At 40.2% G+C, this 20,118-nt stretch overlaps 2 protein-coding genes and 1 long non-coding RNA gene across 3 annotated transcripts; 2 read left to right on the forward strand and 1 right to left on the reverse strand.

The window, feature by feature from the left end:
• The first annotated feature begins 1,913 nt into the window (after positions 1 to 1,913).
• On the forward strand, positions 1,914 to 10,704 carry atad1b (ATPase family AAA domain containing 1b). The gene is made up of 11 exons (XM_028027138.1): positions 1,914 to 2,051; positions 7,313 to 7,495; positions 7,567 to 7,665; positions 7,730 to 7,850; positions 8,337 to 8,537; positions 8,664 to 8,770; positions 8,838 to 8,927; positions 9,005 to 9,055; positions 9,716 to 9,846; positions 9,939 to 10,182; positions 10,229 to 10,704. The coding sequence occupies exons 2-10, from the start codon at positions 7,322 to 7,324 to the stop codon at positions 10,060 to 10,062; spliced, it is 1,098 nt and encodes a 365-aa protein (XP_027882939.1). The 5' UTR covers positions 1,914 to 2,051; positions 7,313 to 7,321; the 3' UTR covers positions 10,063 to 10,182; positions 10,229 to 10,704.
• A 1,398-nt stretch (positions 10,705 to 12,102) lies between these two features.
• On the reverse strand, positions 12,103 to 20,118 carry minpp1b (multiple inositol-polyphosphate phosphatase 1b). The gene is made up of 7 exons (XM_028027126.1): positions 19,530 to 20,118; positions 19,101 to 19,292; positions 16,868 to 17,068; positions 16,342 to 16,439; positions 14,948 to 15,078; positions 14,737 to 14,870; positions 12,103 to 13,663 (listed from the first exon to the last, which is right to left on the reverse strand). Exons 1-7 carry the CDS (start codon positions 19,930 to 19,932, stop codon positions 13,410 to 13,412), a joined length of 1,413 nt encoding a protein of 470 aa, XP_027882927.1. The 5' UTR covers positions 19,933 to 20,118; the 3' UTR covers positions 12,103 to 13,409.
• LOC114150610 (uncharacterized) lies at positions 17,029 to 19,046 on the forward strand. Its single transcript, XR_003596786.1, has 2 exons — positions 17,029 to 17,612; positions 18,186 to 19,046. It is a non-coding gene; the product is annotated as an uncharacterized LOC114150610 (long non-coding RNA).

The raw sequence follows: 20,118 nt of genomic DNA on the forward strand, positions 1-20,118 counted from the left end.
AGAACATTGATAATAGAATAGAATAGAATTACTTTATTCATCCCAGCAGGGAAATTATTTCGCAGTTACAGCAGCATAGAGACAAGACACACAACAACCAGCACTGAGTAGCAATTGTAGACAAAATAAAATATAACATGCTGTCAATATAAAAAGCAACTTAGAGCAGTCCTTGCAAAGATTCAAAAAATGCAGATACAGTATGTATATGTAAATATATGTACCGCAAGTGTGCCACAGTGCAGTTGTGCAAAATCGGACTGATTAGTGCAGAACAATGATTTAGCTTTTATTGTACAGTGAGATGGCATGTGGCAGGAAGGATTTCCTGTATCTGTCCCTACGACAGCGGAGCTGGAGCAACCTATGTGAGAAGGTGCTCCGCTGTCTGTCCACTATGTGGTGGAGAGGCTGCTGATTATTGTCCATAATAGACAGAACCTTCTTCAGTGTCCTCCTCTCCACCACAGTTTCCAGGGACTCCAGCCTTAGTCCCAGTACAGAGCCAGCTTTCCTGATGATTTTGTCTAGTCTATTAGAGTCGCTGGCTCTGATGCTGCTTCCCCAACACACAGCAGCAAAGAAGATGGCACCGGCAACAACACTGTGATAAAAGGTCTCCAGCATCTTGCTGCACACGTTGAAGGATCTCAGCTTCCTTAAAAAATAGAGTCTGCTCATCCCCTTCTTGCACACAGCGTCAGTGTTAGATGTCCAGTCCAGTCTGTTGCCGATTACAATTCCCAGGTATTTGTAATCCTCCACCTCCTCCACCACTTCCCCTTTGACCTTTAGTGGCCGTGAAGGTATCTTCTTCCTTCTGAAGTCAATCACCATCTCTCTGGTCTTACTAATGTTGAGCCTCAGGTGATTCTGCTCAGACCACTCCACAAAGCTGTCCACCAGTGTCCTGTACTCCCCTCCATCCCCTATACACCCGACAACCGCTGAGTCATCAGAAAACTTCTGTAGGTGACATGACTCAGAGTTGTACTGGAAATCAGTGGTGTACAGGGTGAAGAGAAAGGGAGAAAGCACAGTTCCCTGTGGAGCTCCTACATCACTGACCACTACATCAGACAGAGAGATGTGATTACTGTGGAAAATATGAAACAATAGAACATATTAGAATATCAGAAATATAATAATAATAATAATAATAATAATAATAATAATAATAATAATAATAGGCTGCACAGTGGCGCAGTTGGTAGCACTGTTGCCTTGCAGCAAGAAGGTCCTGGGTTCGATTCCCAGCCGGGGTCTTTCTGCATGGAGTTTGCATGTTCTCCCTGTGCATGCGTGGGTTCTCTCCTGGTACTCCGGCTTCCTCCCACAGTCCAAAAACATGACTGTCAGGTTAATTGGTCTCTCTAAATTCTCCCTAGGTGTGTGTGTGTGTGAATGGTTGTTTGTCCTGTATGTCTTTGTGTTGCCCTGCGACAGACTGGCGACCTGTCCAGGGTGAACCCCGCCTCTCGCCCGGAACGTAGCTGGAGATAGGCACCGGCAACCCTCCCGACCCCATTAGGGACAAAGGGTGAACAGAAAATGGATGGATAATAATAATAATAATAATAATAATAATAATAATAATAATAATAATAATAATAGAATGTCATAAATATGAAAGAGAGAGAAGATATATGAGAGAGTTTGAATGTATTAAGGAAAAGGTTAAATTATTAGATATTTTGAGGAAGAATTTGGGGAGTAAAAATATACAAATAGTTATTTGATAATTTAGTTTAAAACAAAATTATTTCATAGAATTTGATTATAGTAGGTGTGTTTGTGAATGTGTTTATGATATAGATGGGTAGAATACAAAGTTATGTATAAGTATGTATATTTGTGTGTGTGTGTGTGTGTGTGTGTGTGTGTGTGTGTGTATAGACCATCACGAACCACACTCCATACCAGTAAGTGGCGGTAATGCTACTAAAAGTTTGTTGCCAACCGCCAGTAAATCCAAGAAGAAGAAGAAGCAGAAGAAGAAGAAGACTGCACCGTGCTTTCAGACGTACGGAAGCCGGTCCTGCTGGGATAAGGTGAGTTCTTTACTGCTGATATCAGCTTTGTCAGGTTTTGTGTTCCCTGGGTCAAGCGGAACTACTGTTGGTCCGTTGTGAGGATTGGTCAATGGTTCCCTACATATTGTTGCCGGAGTGAGCCATTAAGCGAAGGTCAACCCTTGCTAATACGAGTTAGCTTCAGGTCACTTCCAGTTTCGTTATACCTGGAGGCCATTACGGCATAGAGGCTTAACTGCATTTGAGCTGGTAAAACTTCCTTTGTGATCACGTACCTCTCATCATGCCAGATTCCCCTTAAGCTTGTGTCAATTTAAGGTTGTAATGTGTATTACCACAGAGACCTGATCTTCCAGCCGAGACCACCACCAGATCAGAACGTACGTTAACGATCTGTTTTTAATTAAAAGAACCGACCTTCTCCGCTCCAGATCATGAACATGAATTTTCAGACTTTTGTTAATTTTGACATTGAGAGCTTTCATCTGAGACCGGAGTTCAGAGATTAGTTTAAAAATCTCAGATTAAAGGCTTCATCTGTTAATCGGGGACATTTGCCTTTATTTTACGAAACATTCCCACAGGTTCTCCTGTAGCAGGGGCCACGAGTCTGTCTAATTGGGGCCTGCCATAACAATGCATAGGGAGAGCAGCCACTGCCTCATATGCAATACATGGAAGACACCTATTGTTCTACCGTCAATAGAACGTCTCTTTCTTTCTTTGTTCCTTTTTATTCCGTCACTTTTAATGCATCTCGTACCGCCGCTACTTACACCCTCACACAAAATGTGCGGTTCGATCTCGAGAAGGGAGCTATTACTTTTAAGGGAAATCGGAGTTACCATGGCGACATAATTCGCGAAAACGATGCCCCAAATCCCATAGAAAGCAATGTTTGTTAAAAACAAACAAAAAAATCAATAAATTAAAAAAAACAAACAAACACTATTTTTGAGGAATTTTTGTGTGGTCATGGATTGACGTAGAAATGCCATTCAACTCTCACTTTGTAGATACGTCCGTGTTCTGTTCAGAGGTAAAAACCGTTAAAATGATTTACGGTTTTTCCACAACTTGTCTCCTCTAGCGCACCAAAGTTTTTAATTTTTCCTACAATTCTACCGTCAATAGAACGTCTCTTTCTTTCTTTGTTCCTTTTTATTCCGTCACTTTTAATGCATCTCGTACCGCCGCTACTTACACCCCCACACAAAACGTATATTGTAACGGAAAATAACTGTCGCTCCGCTAGAGTGAGAAACGGAGTGGATTTCTGACCCCAAAACATTTTTTAACTTGCCCTCCCGCCCACAAATATCGCTCTACTGATATGTAATACGGTCATGACATCACACCGAATGCCTGCTTCCATAAAATGTTTTCAAAATTGCTCTAGGGCTGTCAGTTTTCTGTCAAGGTGCTCCAGAGCACTAATATTAGCCCTTTCCATAAAATAAGTATTTTAGCTATTTCTTTCTCACAGGCATTGCAATAACATTAGCAAAAACTTTAGCTGGGTCAGTCTCTGAATTCGGTACATTTTGTGTCTCACAGGTTTATCTCAAAGATTTTCATATAATGCAAACCACTTTTTCTTTTTTTTTTGAAAATCAATAAATGGAAATATCAATTTTTGCAATGTGTCTTGGTAATGTAACTTGCAAATATATTTTAAAAATTATGTTTTGATAAATTTTCTGGGTTGTTGAAGCGTAAAGGTCAGCCAAATGAGCATGTTCCCCACTGACCAATGTTAATTTTTCAATGAATATAAAACAAATAAAAATAGTCAGTAACTGCAAGTTATTTCTACTAATACAACCATTTTTGGGTATACTTTAACCTAAATGAAAGAAATATGAGAAAAATCCATGAATTATTAACGAAATGGCACTTTATAATCATGTCCCTCCAGTTTTATTCAACCCTATTTCAATCTGGAGAGACTCAGACGGAGATAAGAAGACAATTAGAAGAGTTTATTGACAAACAGGATTTAAAGTCTTTGGCGCTCGGGCCCCGGCTGGGGATAACGGTTATCGCAGCGTTAGCAATAGGCTTCAGATGAGCATCCCGATGCTGTTAGGAACGTCATCCCCCGGCACTGGTGGTGGAAGTTGAAGAAGGGTGCGGGTAGGCCTGTCGCGATAAACGATAAATCGATTAATCGTACGATAAATTAAAACTATCGACGTCATTTTAATTATCTGCATTATCTCTCTTCCGGCCTTTTTCTCTTTCTGTTGATGACACCGAATGAAAAAAGGCTCAACTCCGGTGCTCTCCACTGACTCCTCCCTTCCTCATTTCCTTAGTGTAAAGCCCAGCACACACTACACGATCTTAGAGCTGTCTGCCGATTGTCGGCTCATTTTTAAAACCTGACAGACCACACATTAGCCGACAGAAATCCTAGGTATAACGGTTCGATCGGGTTCGTTCCTGCCATGTGGTGTCCAACAATGTGCACAAAATAATGGCTGCAAGTCCAGTGAACTAATTTTAAAACCAGACATTAATCAATGCTTTACTACAATCTACCTGCAATGCATGTGGCTAGTGTCAGCGTAAAGTCCTGACTGAATGAAAATCATTATAACCTATTTATGTCACGTTAACGAAGAACAGCTGAAAAGTTACCGGGTTTATCAACTGCTGTAGCAATTTCGCTCCAACTCCTCCTCTTGTCATTTCTATATTCTTTGCATGTTGAATAAACATTAATGTTGTTTCCACGTCGGCTGGGCTTCGGGTTGCGCGGTGTCAGCTGTTTGGGATTCCCCGAGGTAATTTCCCCTCATAAAGAACGGAGGAGAATTCGCGCTTTCTGATTGGCTGCCTGTCAAATTCAACAGGCTGCGTTAAGCTCCCAGTCGGGGAAAACCCCTGATTTAGATCAGAGCGGCAACGACGATCTACCATAACACACCACACAATCTTAGAAAGACCAACGTGCTAAGATTGTCATAAGGGGAAAAATAGGAGCAAAAAAATTATGTAGTGTGAACTATTGCATCAGGTAGTCGATGTGCCCATTTTCTCTATTTAAATCTAATTATTACTGAAGGGCAACATAATATACAGACTTCATAATCTGCACTCTTTTGGTTGAATGCAGTATTTATTTCCACTTTGGTTTTATGTTGTTTAGTTTTTATCAAGTACATTTTTTGTTAATGGAGACTGAGAATCCATTTTGTTTTTGGTTGTTTTGTTTATTTTGTTTATCAGCTCCAGTGTTAAATATTCTTTTGAAAATAAAGTGTATCTATCTTTGGCAGGAAATCACATGCATTATTACGTTATTTCCATTAAATCAGTGTAAAAAGGTCTTCAGACAATATTATCGTTTATCGCAATAATTTTTTGAGACAATTAATCGCTCAGCAAAATTTGCTATCGTGACAGGCCTAGGTGCGGGCCTCAGGACCGGGCAAATGGAGGAGAAGGGGTGGTGGTGGGTTGAGCTCGGCTGGAGAGCGAAGGACGCCATGAATGAAGGTCCTTATCAGCTGGGACTTGGTCGATGTTTGGACGTGACGTGGCTTGGTCCAGCGTTGATAGGTCGACAATTGTGGGCAGGTCGCTTCAATTAAGGGTCCCGGTGGGGATAAAAGAGTCTTCCAGTTTGAATTTGCGCCTAGGCTTCATAACAACATACCAATTCCTCCTTTTTATAAATAATGGTTTATTTATAAAATAAGGGTGCCAATTTCTCAGCACCCTGGAAGTGACATCACTTAAGTCTCTTCCCGCTCACACTGTAAAGAGATTTAAGTGTTAGTTTGGTTTCTTACCTATATTGGATTATTTCTATCCATAGATTGTCATCGTCAAGGTCAACCTTTCAACACCGTTACACATGTACATGATATTTATTGTTGTTTGGGAAAAAAGTAAAGAATTGTCTTTGAAACTTATATTAATTTCTTGTTTTCATCATCTCATATGTTGCTCCAAACCCTAGCTGAATAAATCTGAACGTTTTCATCTAACTTCTCGTTTGTTACTGTTGTTAAGCCAGCCAGTGTGTTCAACACCGTTACAGTCTGGTCAACTTTTACACTGGGGTCAACCCCGTTACTTGATACATTCTTATGATTTTTTATTTTTTTTTATAACAGCAAATATGAAACTAATATTTGTTGGGCTACATACAAAGTTTAAAGAATGAGTCAGAAACATAACCTCTGGTTATGCCTTATTTGTCTTATTGCTCAGAAATCTGGGGAAATGAAGGTAAAACAACTATTGATATATTAGTTAAGTTGCAAAAAAAGCTATGCGGCTTATTAATAAGGTGGGATACCATGAACCAACTGATAAACTCTTTATTCAAAGTAATACATTAAATGTAAAGATATTGTTTATATAAAAATACTGGAAATAATGTATAAAGCATTGAACAAAAGTCTTCCTTCTGGTATTCAGAAATTATTTAAACTAAAATTTAAAAAATATATAGTTTGCGAGGTTTGTTTATATTTGAATATGCAAAAGAGAAGAGCCAGATAAAGTCTAGATGTGTTTCAGTTAATGGTGTGAAACTGCGGAAAGAATTGAATGTTGATTTTAAGTTATGTCCTTTCTTGGTGAGCTTTAAAAGAGCTTTAAAATGTAAAATGATCAAATCTTATGCTGTTAAGTAGATTTATATACAGTATGTATTGTGAAGATATCCTGGTAGGTTGTAAGGTATAAAAACAGGGTAGGCAAGAATAAGCTTTGCTTCAGCCTACTCCTTTTTTGGTAAATTGTGGGTTTGTTTATTGTTGGGTTTTTTTCTTTTCTATTCTTTTGTTGTTTCCTGTGTTTAATGTGGACAATTTACCCAAATAAAGTGATTGATGATGATGATAGTGCATTAGCCTTCTCTCTAAATTAAGCAGTTGAGCTATTTATTTATTAGCTATATTTCGCACACTGGAAGGAGCAAGTCAAAGAAAGACATCATGCTAATGATATCCCACTTACCACTGACAGCATTTATGCTAACATTAGCATTTTGGCTAATTTTTGCTCATACAGGTTTAACATATTGAATGGAGTAGGTCCTTGTTAGTCAACATGCTTGTGATTCTCCACATGGTATTAATATTATTTTAGCTAAACTTAGCATCAATGCTAATTTTCAGCTGGGTTCCTACCGACACGCACACATTGGCAGGCCCCGTTTAAATTTCTTCAGAGATTTTCTAGTGAACTCTTGTTCTCCTCTCATAACTAAGTACAACTAAGTAACATTGCATATAGTCAGGTGTGTGTGTGTGTTTCAGAGAGTGACCATGGTTCTCAAAGATATTCCAGTTGATAACATTGCCCGTCCTTTGGGGAGGAACGAGGTAATTGGTCTGCTTTTCCGACTCACCATATTTGGAGCTGTAACCTACTTCACCATCAAGTGGATGGTGGACGCTATTGACCCAACTCGAAAGCAGAAGATGGAGGCTCAGAAGCAGGTGAGGGTGTAGCAGCCTTGTTATACACAGCTTTGTGGCTGTTCATGAATTTTATGAATTGTCGCCAACAGGCTGAGAAATTGATGCGTCAGATCGGAGTGAAGAACGTCAAGCTGTCGGAGTACGAGATGAGTATTGCTGCTCATCTGGTGGACCCATTGACCATGCAGGTAGTTTCTCCTCACGAGAGTTGATGGAGAGTCAAGACTGTGTCTGATCTCTGACATCTGACAGATCACCTGGAGAGATATCGCTGGTCTGGATGAGGTCATCACTGAGCTGAAGGAGACTGTGATCCTGCCTGTTCAGAAGAGACACCTGTTCCCGAACTCCAAACTGCTGCAGCCTCCCAAAGGTCAGAGCTCATTCACCTGCCTACTGTGTCATGTCACTGCAGCTGCTAGGTAGGTTTAAGATCACGTTGAACTTGAGAAAGAGTAGTGAGTTCGGAGACTAGAATTTCTAAAGACAGATATGCAGGTTTGGTTTCAGCATTTCTGACTACATAGGTCTGCAATAAAATGATCAAATTGGTTAAAACCCTTAGATTTTAGTGATAATGGAGGTTCCCTCGAAATTTGTCTCCAATTTGTATTGTGACATTTTCTGGAGATGGAATCATGGGTTAAAGAACTCTGAACTTGAGGTGGTGTGAAAACTGTCACCATGTCATGACAGTATAATCTGAGACAGATAATCTTTGAAAAGATCAATCTCCTCCACATCCCTGAACTCATCATGAGTTTGGAAATAGGAAGTTATTTATGATCCGAACAAGTTTTATTCTGAAACTAGAAAAGTAAAAGTCAGTGTTGGCTTTATCTTGTCGTCATTTTAACAGGTGTACTGCTTTATGGCCCCCCCGGCTGTGGAAAAACACTGATTGCCAAGGCAACAGCGAAGGAGACGGGGTTTCGCTTTGTCAACCTGCAGCCAAGCACACTGACGGACAAGTGGTACGGGGAATCACAGAAACTGGCTGCTGCTGTATTCTCCTTGGCTGTTAAGCTGCAGCCTTCTATAATCTTCATTGATGAGATTGGTGAGAAATGTGCACACAGTGACTGACTACAGATAGTTGTAGTCTGTTTGCGACCTGTATGAATTAAGCACATGTATGTTGTAGTATCTGCCTGGCTCCAGTACATATCACTGCTTTTGAATTTAGACTCGTTCCTGAGGAGTCGCTCAAGCTCAGACCACGAGGCTACAGCCATGATGAAAGCCCAGTTTATGAGTCTGTGGGATGGACTAGACACAGACCATCATTGCCAGGTGCGTCTGCAACTACAGCTGCACACTCAAGAAGGTGGATGTGGTCTTATAGTTTTCTCCATGCCAGGTGATCATAATGGGCGCGACCAATCGTCCTCAGGACCTGGACTCTGCCATTTTGCGGCGGATGCCAACCAGGTTTCACATCAGCCTACCTGTATGTACAGTCTTAGTATTTACAAGTTCTGCCATAGATTCTGTTGTAGATGATGCTAACACTGTTTGTTTCTGCAGAGCGATAGGCAGCGAGAGGACATCCTTCGACTGATTCTGACGAACGAAAACGTAAGTTCAGCTCGGGAAAACAAACTTGCCATTTGTTTTCAATAAATTATAAATTTTGAAAATACCACTTCTAAACATCAAGTCTGCTCTGGGCGAAAGGCGGGGTCACCTAAAGGCAGGACAGACTAATTTGTAAATAAGAGCTAATGATTTTAAACTTGACTCTCACTTCAGGCACGTACAGGGGGGATGGAAGGGGGGCTGGAGCCCCTTTCATCCTTTAAGCTTCAAGTGCCCTTTTTTGAGGGTTTTTAAAAAAATCTGTGCATCAGGAGGCCTGCTTGTGCTCCTCAACAATAGTATTTAGCTAAATATAACTATTTAGCAAAAATAAATTAGTCTGGCTGCCCTCGGTCTAATAATGGCTGAGCATTCTCAGTGCCTCTGCCTTCATGTTGTTAAGATACTGAGCCCATGCTATTAAATTATGAGAATGTTTCTTTTTTTCCAACATACTCTGGTTTGTTAATAAAAAAGAAAGTTGTCTCTGCCACATGTTGGTGGCTCATACCGCAGGCGTCAGGTATGGCTCACACCTGAGGTATGAAGTGACAGAGTCAACTTTCTACATTGCTGCGGCATTTCTTACAAATAACAATAAAGATCAATTCAGAACAGACTGAACTGATAGATCATCTGATAGTTTATAATCACCTGCAGGTGGATGACCGTGTGGACCTTAAACTTGTTGCCAAGGAGACCGAGGGTTTTTCAGGAAGTGACCTCAGAGAAACGTGTCGTGATGCGGCACTGCTCTGCGTCCGAGACTTTGTCCACAACCAGAGCACCAGGTAAACTGCAGAATCCTATTCCATCACATTTTGCGTGACCCAGATACGCCTAGTGTTTTCTCAGATGTGTGTTTTTGTTTGCTGTTTCTCAGCTCGGAGGTAGATGACCCTATACGTGCTATATGTCAGGCTGACCTGCAGACCTCAATCAACAAGATGAAGCACTCCAAGGCAGCAAACATTCATGGTGTTCTGGTGCACGCCGCTCTGGACTGAATGCTTGGGTCATATAAACTTCCAATGCCTCAGCTGGTGTGGAAACGCATTGAGCATGTGCCACTTACTGCTTTCTGACATCTTTGTTTCCTGTCTCCTCCATGGTTGGGTACCCATCCATGGAGGATGGGTAACTATGAAAACTATGAACACACCATAACTATGTGGTGTTCATAGTTACACCACAGTTCTCTGTGAAGCTACCTAGGGATGTGCCACCTCACCAAAGTTCTTATAATCTTTCCGCTGTTGTCACCTCCGACCTGAAGACGCTGAGATGTTCTGAATTTGAAAATAATCCTCACTGTCTCAAAGCTAATAAATTTTAATCATTAGGCAAAACCCATAAATTTGGTAAAACAATTAAACTGCTGACAAATTGGTCAGGAGCAGCACTCTGTGATGACACATAGCAAGCAATTATCAACATAAAGTCATTTATAATTGATTAATACTTTTATTGTTCCTTTATTCTATATGTTTTTGTGACTTTTATAATTTTCTGAGGGATGGTTGTGTATTTATTATTTATATCTAACCATGGTGGGGTATTGTGTTCTGTTCAGCTCTGATTGTAAACAATCTGAAGAGTTTTTTATGCAGTAGAAAAATAAAAAGCAAATTATTATTTATTTTAACGCATCTCTGTGAATGGAGCTCATTTTGTCACTTCACTGTTTGGTTATTGAACATTTTGGTTGTTTCCTATGTCAGAGCTGTCTACCTTGGGATGTTTCATACCTGCTCTGACAGCTCATGGTTGAAAGTACTTACACACCTGGACAAAATTGTTGGTACCCCTCGGTTAATGAAAGAAAAACTCACAATTGTCACAGAAATAACTTGAATCTGACAAAGGTAATGAATAAAAAATGAAAATGAAAGTCAGACATCTTTTTAAACATGCTTCATAATTATTTTTTTAAAAAAAACCCTCATGAAACAAAAAATGATGGTACCCTTAACTTAATATTTTGTTGCACAACCTTTTGAGGCAATCTCTGCAATCAAACGATTCCTGCAACTGTCCATGAGACTTCTGCACCTCTCTGCAGGTATTCTGGCCCACTCCTCATGAGCAAACTACTCCAGTTGTCTCAGGTTTGAAGCCTTTTCCAGACAGCGTCTTTCAGCTCCTTCCAAAGATGCTCATTAGCATTTAGGTCAGGGCTCATAGAAGGCCACTTCAGAATAATCCAATGTTTTCCTCTTAGCCATTCTTAGGTGTTTTTAGCTGTGTGTTTGGGGTCAATATCCTGTTGTAAAACCCACGACCTGCGACTGAGACCAACCTTTCTGACACTGGGCAGCACATTTCTCTCTAGAATCCCATGTTAGTGTTGAGATGCACAGATTCAAAACACCCTGTGTCAGATGCAGCAAAGCAGCCCCAGATCATAACAGAGCCTCCTCTGTGTTACACAGTAGGGACAGTGTTCTTTTCTTGATGTGGCAGTGTAGTGGATGTCCGCCACACTTCGTGGGAACAAACCAGGCTGACCCAGACGCAGACGGCGGATGGATTTAAGAGTTCCGGCGACGCGTTTCCTTGACAAGTGGAGCAGAGCTGCAGGAACGCTATTTTCGGAATATGGTTCTCTGTTAAGGCCCTTCACCTTGACCGCATTGGATCACGTACGTTACCTGGACGTGAGATGGATTATTCTTTATAGTATCTGAATATTCATGTGTGCACAGCCGAGTAATTCAGAATGCGTGCTGCAAAATTTTCTTTTGAACAATCTCTTCAAGTCGGAACTTTCTCACAGCACTCAGCTCTATGCAGGTGTTCTGTTATGGTTTGGAGTACGACAGAACCCTACATGACCGTAACCATATTTGTAAATTGCTTTATTTCTAACGCCTGGAGGTGGGGTTCAATACCCCCGTCCCCTCCATGGAGGTCTCTCCCTGCTCCAGACCTGTGGCCAGATCTGTGGAAATGTGATTACTGTGGAGTAAAGCGGGACTGCCACAGTAGAGCCTGGGAAAAGGGGAAATGGTCTCACATGACTCTGCTTCAGTAAATAAGCACAAATATTTAAACTGAAAATCTTGCTTTATTAAAGCTTTAATTCAGAAACATTTGGAACTAAAAGCACCCTGAAAACTTATTTGGCACATACACCAATTCTTTCACCCACAAGATATTTTCTAAACCCAGAACAGGAATTTGTGCAGTCACAATTTCAAAACTGTTAAAGCTACAGTATGTAAATTTTATTAAAAATATTAGTTGAAACTGTCACTATGTTGCAACAGTATGGTATGAGGGAGATAAGCTGTGGAAAAAAAAATTGTGCTCCTTTGCCTTCTCCCAGTGCTAACTAGTAGCGGCCAATCAGAGCCAAGAGGAGGGTCTTAACGCTATCCATCAACTTATGTAAATGCTGTTCATACTCCATCGCCACTTCCTCCGGATAAGCTCCAGTTTATGTGATAAGCTACATAAACTGGAACTTAGTTTATATATATATATATCAGTAAACTAATAAACTAATATACATATTAGTTTATGTATATATGTATAAAAATATTTATGTATAAAGCTATGTTGGCTTATCACAACATAGCCTGCCAGAAAAGTTCAGGTTAATTGGAATGGCCATCGATGAAGGGTTTCCTGTAACAGCAAATTATTTCTCTGCCATTAGCACATTTAGCAGCACATAAAGGGTATGATTGACAGCCTTTTCTCTTGGCTCCCGACTAGCAGCAGATTGCAACAGTAGCTGCCATCTATGAAAAGAGATCCATCTTTACATATTATGCTTATGTTATGTTGTCAAGGCACAGCAACAGTTTTAACAAATATGTAGAAAACATTTTAAATAAAAGTTTCATACAGCTGCCTTAAATAAAACCAGAGTCAGCAAGAAATTAACTTAAAGCTTCAGACCGAATCCCAGATTAAAGAGTCAGTTCAAAAATTAGAGTAAGGCCTTGCTGCAATATTCTTTGTATTCATCTAAAAACAATTTCAATAAATTTCAGCTAGTTGAGTGGAACACAGAGATTTTTCCAGTTGATTCCATTAATATTTTTGTATGCAGAGGCTGGAAATGGTACAGAAACAGTTTGCTATTGAAAAGGGCTGGTAGATATCTGGATGCCCTTTAATAATAGACAACAGTTTATGAACAGAAAACATTTCAATGTAGTGTCACACCTCCACTAAGAGGGAATAAATCACTCCAGTCAGTTTTTGCAACACTTAATTAAGAAAGTTCAGACCTCGAAGAGCAGTTTTGCAGCTACAGTATCTGATTGGATGATGCCTGAGTGAGTTTGAGGCTTTGTCACCAGGTGGATTAAGACAGAATAAGATTTTGTAAGGGTTCAAGCTGTCAAAGCTCAGTGTTGGGTCCCCGGCCTTCGGGTTTCCTCTCACACTCTCTGTTGAAGTCACAGCCATCTAGCAGGTAGCGGTATGCTGCACGAACATCCCTGTAAAGTGGTGCATCCTCAGTCTGAAAGTTTGGAAAGTGTAGTGGAGTCTCATTGATGAGCAGCTGTAGTCGGGGGCCACGCTGACAGTCATAGAGAACGAAGAGCAGGTTGGCAGCGTATGGAATGATGTGACTGGTCCGGAAACTTCTTCCTACAGAGAGATGTGCAGTTATTGTTCTGACCAACAGGACATGTTCATTTGAAAACAGCAAGTGACTTCTGAAGGCATTTGGTTACAGTAGATTTTACAAAGTGATATCAAGAGTAAAGAGAGCTGAATAAAGATTTTTATGAGCTTTATATTATGTTATTATTCCTTCATCAAAAACATGGCAATAGTGTCGCCTTGATTCTTTCATGCATGTTTGAGAACTCCTTGAATTTCCTGTGGCAGTCATTCAGAGGTGTTGATGTGCTTGCTCCCACAGGGCGCTGAGTATTTCCACAAAGCTCCTCTTAGAGCTGTAGTCTCCAGCTGAGCTTCCACCTCACAATACACCTCCATCCTCACCTCCCTCACACAGCTCTACCAGAGAAGCAGCAGTTAGCAAGCACCTGCTGCTGGTGAGGTTAACATACATGCTAATTCCCAGTACTACGTTCCAAACAATGGTTGCTACAGTCATAATGAGAAGCATTGTTGTGATGACACTTCAAATTATGAATTTCAATTTCTTTTACGTTATGTTTGATATACAGCATAAAACCAATTTTATAGCACAATCATAGTTAATTGATTGTGCTATAAAATAGCACTGTGTGCCTGGAAAATACATACTACCCTTTTAATAATTCCGCCAACCATTCCAGTATTGCAGTGTAAACTCTATTTCTTATAAAATATAATTTAAAAAAAATAAATAAATAAATGCTTTCTTTTATTTAGTAATGTGGGTGAAATTTTGAATATGCCCAGAAAGGAGTCAGGTTTTCCTACTTTTTTTTTTTTTTTTAAATATCTTTTTAACACAAAGTTTCCCCAACACTTCTAGATGCCTTCAAATTTTACTAAACTTTTGTTTTTTTACTTATTTTTACATAACATAGAATTAAAAGATGCTTCCAGCACTATAGTCTTTAATCATTTAAAGAAAATTTCCTTGTAAAAATGTATCTTTCCTTTTTGGAAAAAGTGAGACCTTTTTTTCAAAAACGGGAACCTTTCCTGGCATGTAGAAAGAAATACATACATATTTTAAATTTGATAAATGTCAGACTTCATACCATGCTGTGAGTGGTAGTTGCTAGCAGTGGGCAGAGTCTGGTCTTTGTACAGTCCAAGTAGGGAGATGAGGGGGATGAGCGTCTCAGCATGTCCCACCAAGACAGAGGCCGGTTCTGGACCTGCCTCGGTGGATCTGGAATCAACCAGGGTTCAGTCAATAAACAATAGGGAATCAATAAGAGGCTTCCTAGAGCTTAGGGAACACCCCACCTGCGAGGACGACCAGCTTTATCTAGGGTCCTGAAGATGTGATGGAAGAGTGGACAGCTGGACAGACTGCTGATTAAGTGACCATGAGAGCGCTTCCAGAACTGCTTCAGATCAAAACTGTACTCCAACACCTGCAGAAAAATGACAAGGAGGAAACGACATCAAAAATTATTGATCAATTTAATCTATTCTGGTCTCTGATCTTTGCTCAAGATCCCAGATGATAAACCTCAGAATCAACATTTTTCCTGATTGTTGGAGAAATGGTATATACGCATTTATCAGGCATTTGCTTCATACATTGCATATTCTGAATTGCTTTAACTATATTTTTGAGTGTGTTTAAGGAGGCCTCACTGCAGGGAGCAGTCAACATGAATGTTTTGCTGAGGGATGCAGAGACAGCCGACGCCAGCTTGTTCTAATCAGAAGGACATCAGCAGAAGGACATCTTATTCTTCATGTCTATAATAAGATAATTTATAGTGTAATGGTGTTGATTATCCTTCTACAGTTATACGGTTCATAGTAAATGTTCTAGTTTATTTTATAAAACCGTGAATCACGTTGCAGCTGCATATGTTTTTGTTTCCTCCTTTTTACCTTTTAGAGATGAATGTAATAGGGATGTCTTTTTTCAATAAAAAGAGAGGTGCGGCGGAATGTGTTTTCAGAGAGGTAAGAGATTGTAACTGGAAGCACATCTCTGTCCGTTCTCCTCGCGAGTAAAAAGAATCTAATTCTCTCTTGTCTTTTCCTGTCTTGTATTTTGATGTTCTAGGTGCTTAAACCTGACACTAATTTAAAATGCAAAATGAATCAGAAGAAGTCTGTGTTTCTGCCTCAGAGGATAACCCTTTGGACCAAACTGTGTTCCAATTCAAAGATTCTAAATGCCTGGACCAAACTTTTCAATATTCCCTCCCCTATCAACCATTTTGTTTTTATAGTAGGGAAAACTTTAAATTTGACCTTGAAAGTTTAAGGTGTGAAAATTTTGTGACATCTTATAAGACAAGATGTGCATTCTCTGTCAAAATGATTGATTCACTGTGCTTCTTTTAAAGAAGAAAATGTCCATAACATTTTGCTGTGGTTGGTTTTTGCTACCTAGACAGACGTTACTGAAGGCAGACCTTCCACTTTCTTCACCCACACCTGTATTGATTCAAACTTTATTTTTGATAAATTGATTGATTTATCAAAATCAATTAATTTTGATAAATTGATAAAAGTTTGTATTGATTCAAACTTTATTTTTGATAATTCAGCATTTTAAACCAAAGTAAATTGAGGTTCACTGTGAGCTTATTAAGAAATAATACATTTCTTTGCATTTTTTGGGGTTTTATATCAATTTTGCAAATATCTTTCAGAAAATATTGCTCTCATACCTTTGCATCACTCTCATCAAACAGGAAGCACCAAGGTGAGTGGATGGATTTGATGGACAGTTCGTAGGAACAGATGAAGAACGCTGCTTCCACCAAGTCTAGAAGAGCCCGAAAGGGGAAGAAAAGGTCAAAGGGAACATTTCCTTTCTAACATTACAATCTGATAGAGTGACTAAACATACAGAATGAGAAAAAGATCTGCAAAGTTGGTAAAAAAGAAAAAAAAAAGAAATGCTGTAATATTCTTCAACTTCCAAGTACTATATTCCATCTCTCTTTTTTTTTTTTCTCCGAAGAGTTTTTGCGGCGCTAGTGGCTCGTATTTTTTCGACAGTAGGCAGACAGGAAGGAGGGTGAGGAGAGGGGGGAAGACATGCGGTAAAGGTCGTCGGGACCGGGAGTCGAACCCGCGACGTCCTACCCGAGGTCTAAGGCCTCCAAACGTGGGGCGTGCTAACCCGCTGCGCCACCACAGCATGCCCCTATATTCCATCTCTAACCTGAGGGAATGCCTCCAGGCTCCTACCTGGGGTGAGTAGGTGAAGAGAAAGGCCGAGTTTCTCAGCCAACCTCTTCCTCACTGCCTGCATTTCCTCGCCATGTTTGAACTTCTCAACTTCCAGCAGTGCAGTGTGGTTGTTCTCCACGCCTTCCACATAACCACGGCAACGCTCAAAGAAGCGCATTAGTTCATCATCCACCTCATAGTTGTATCCTTGAGCACTGTCTGTAGGAGCAGAGGTCAGAGGTCAAAATTTTAGATAAAAGGCTTGTCAGGTGTTCTGACCATCTGTGCTACTCATCAACCCGTCCTACCTTGTGGTAATGCGCATGCACACAGTGATGCTACGTCACATACTGCTTACTCAGCAGATTTCTTATCAATACATCCTACCTGTGGAAGTTTCATTTCATCTGTTTTATTTAGTCAAAGATTAAGGTAAGCTTTAATTTATTTATTTTATACCTGGCTTTCATTTAGCTGCTGTATTACTTCATGTTTTAAGTTTACATGACAGGCAGCTTGTATTTGCAAATGGCTTTATTTGCCGTCCGCAATGTCGTTACTATACTGTATACTGTAAGCAAGAAAGTCATTGCTTGTCCTCAACCATGTGAATCAGGACAAAATACATTGGTTTTGTGGGACATTTTGTGCCTATTTAAAATATAGAGGCTTTAATTGTTTTTTTAAACTGTGCCGAGTAGAGCATGCTGGTAGCGATATTGAAGCTGTTTATGTCTATGGTGTAATATTAGTGTATATTAATGTTAGGTAAATTGTATATATTATTATCAAATATTTGTTGTTTCATGTGCCTTTATAATGTTCTTGTCTTATATGCTTTTATTTGTTTCATCTTAGCATAAAGAAAGTTTCTGTGTTGTTGAATTACTTTGATTCCTTTCTCAGAAGGCCTCTCTGAGGAAGAGCAGAGAAACTGTTTTCAACAGGTTATCGCTCAGCAGAAACCTCTGCATCCTTGACCTGCTAGATAGCTAGAAAACCATCGCTGTGAAGACGTACAACTTGCTCTGTGTTATCCTGTGTCTGGAACAGAATAATCTAGTGTGTAGATACCAAGTGTTTTGTTAGTGACTAGCATTTGCGTTGCAATTATGTGATTGAAGTGTTTTCCCCGCCCCTTTGAGACGCTCTCTGTAACAGGGATCCTAACAGCAATAAAAAGGGAGAACGGACACATATGTTTTCAGAACGGAAGAGATGTGTGACTGAAAACATCTCTGGCTGTTCTCCTCGCGAGGACAAAAGAATCTAACTCTCTTGTCTTTCTTGTGTTTGTTAAATCCGTCTCAATAGGTGTTTAAACCTGACAATTAAGCATAGGCTATCATTTTAGGTGCACAGTGACCTGCACAGTTTGGTGGACACATTTTGGCTGCGTTTCATTTGATAAAGACTGTCATACAATGTATTAATGTGCAAAAAAAGTTTGCGGGGATCTGTATTTGTAGATGTCTGTTTGATAAAAACTTACCTTGTCTGATACTGTTTCATTCTTACAAACACTTACGATTAGAAATATATTACAGTGGTATGACACTGACTAGCTTTGTATTTTTTAAAAAATATATTTTTTAAAAGGTAGGATATTCTGATGCAGGGTCTTAATGCACCAATATGAGCTACTGTTTCTCTACCTCTCTACTTTGTAGAAGAGGTAGAATTTTTTGATGAAAGAGTTTTAGTGCGTCAACATGTGCTACTTCTGTATTTTATTACGATATTCAAATGAAGGAATCTGCTGCAGCAAAATGTGCTATTTACGTATTTACCAGGTAGGATATTTGGATGGAGTTTTGGTAGATCAACATGTGGTACCATGTGTATTTTATGAAGGTAGGATTCTAATATGAGATTTTAGTGCATCTAAATGTACTAGCTTTACATATTAAAACAGGCACGCTATTCTCAAGAAGGATATTAGTGCATTTACACAAGCAGGTATTTTAAACGGGTTCGGGTGGTTTTAGAAAAGTTTTCGTCATTCACATATTTTTATGCTACGTATCACTGCTAAGCACCACTTAAATAATGATTTCCGATTAACATTGACACTGACTGATATGGTCTTTGGTATCTAAACATGACGACAGCGGTTTTCGAAAGGTAGCTGTCTGTCGGTCACGGTGTTAAAAGATTTTCTATCGTAGCGCTGACCTGACGAGGTAGCACAGATAGTCCGAACACCAGAATATCTTTCAGTGGTGGCAGCAGCGGCAGTGGTGACTGTCACCATGGCAACCCCAGTGCTGCTGCAGACCCTCCTGGAATGCCTCCACGCTGCTCACACAGCGATGCTTAGAGCTGGTTACAAAGTGGATTCTCCTCTTCCTCACGTTTTCTTCCGACAGCAGAGATGGTAACAACGTGGCCAGCCGCTGGGCCAGGAACTGGAGGTCTTCCCTGCCCTTCATCACCAGCCGACCTGATTAAGGCATAAGAGGATACATTTTTCTGGACTATTTAAAAATACTAGATGCAAATTATACTTTTTTTTTTTTTTAAATAGGCCTGATTTTTTAATCCTGTGCAATGTAAATACGTTCCCCCCCATTCTTTTATTACCTTAAATTCAGCTTCAGAATTTTAAGTGGAAAACAAATTCCTGCAAAGAAATTCCCTGCAAAAGTTGCCAGCAAAAATTCCAGTCTAGAATACTTACCGTCCATGTCCTCGGTGTACCAGGGTTCCCAACGGTTCCGAAGCTCATCCAGCCAGCCAGTGGGGCTCTCTGAGGTTCTGGAAGCTTCATTCTGGAGTAGCTCGCTCAGTCTGTGTATTCTGCGGATGTTCTTGACGGTAGGAAATCGGCTGCCATGTCTAATGACGGCGGTCACATGGAATGGGGTGCAAAACTCACCTGGCGGGGGTCTGAGGACCGAGGTGTTCACGGTTAAAGGGTCTCGGAGTAGGTTCGGTTTCACCTCCTCATAGCGGGTCTTAGTTCCGAAGTAAGTGGCAATACTAGGGACATCCGGTATTTCCGCGGAAGAGCAGAATACACGGGTCGGAATCAGGCTGAGAGCCGCCAGCCACAGGAATCTGTGTGTTCCGAGATGGAACATATCAGCTGATAATCTTTGTTTGTCGTGTTTATGTTCCCAGATCTGGCAACAAGACCTTCTAGATGCCTTTTAAGGACCCATTCTTTAGACGGATCAACCGAATCAAACCAGGAAGTCAGCGACGGAACCGTAGCCATAGATAGGAATACGTCCTTAGTTTTTTCTCCTCCTCCTTCTTCTTCTTTT

Source organism: Xiphophorus couchianus, chromosome 9, assembly GCF_001444195.1.
Source record: "Xiphophorus couchianus chromosome 9, X_couchianus-1.0, whole genome shotgun sequence".
In the NCBI taxonomy this organism is placed as follows: Eukaryota; Metazoa; Chordata; class Actinopteri; order Cyprinodontiformes; family Poeciliidae; genus Xiphophorus; species Xiphophorus couchianus.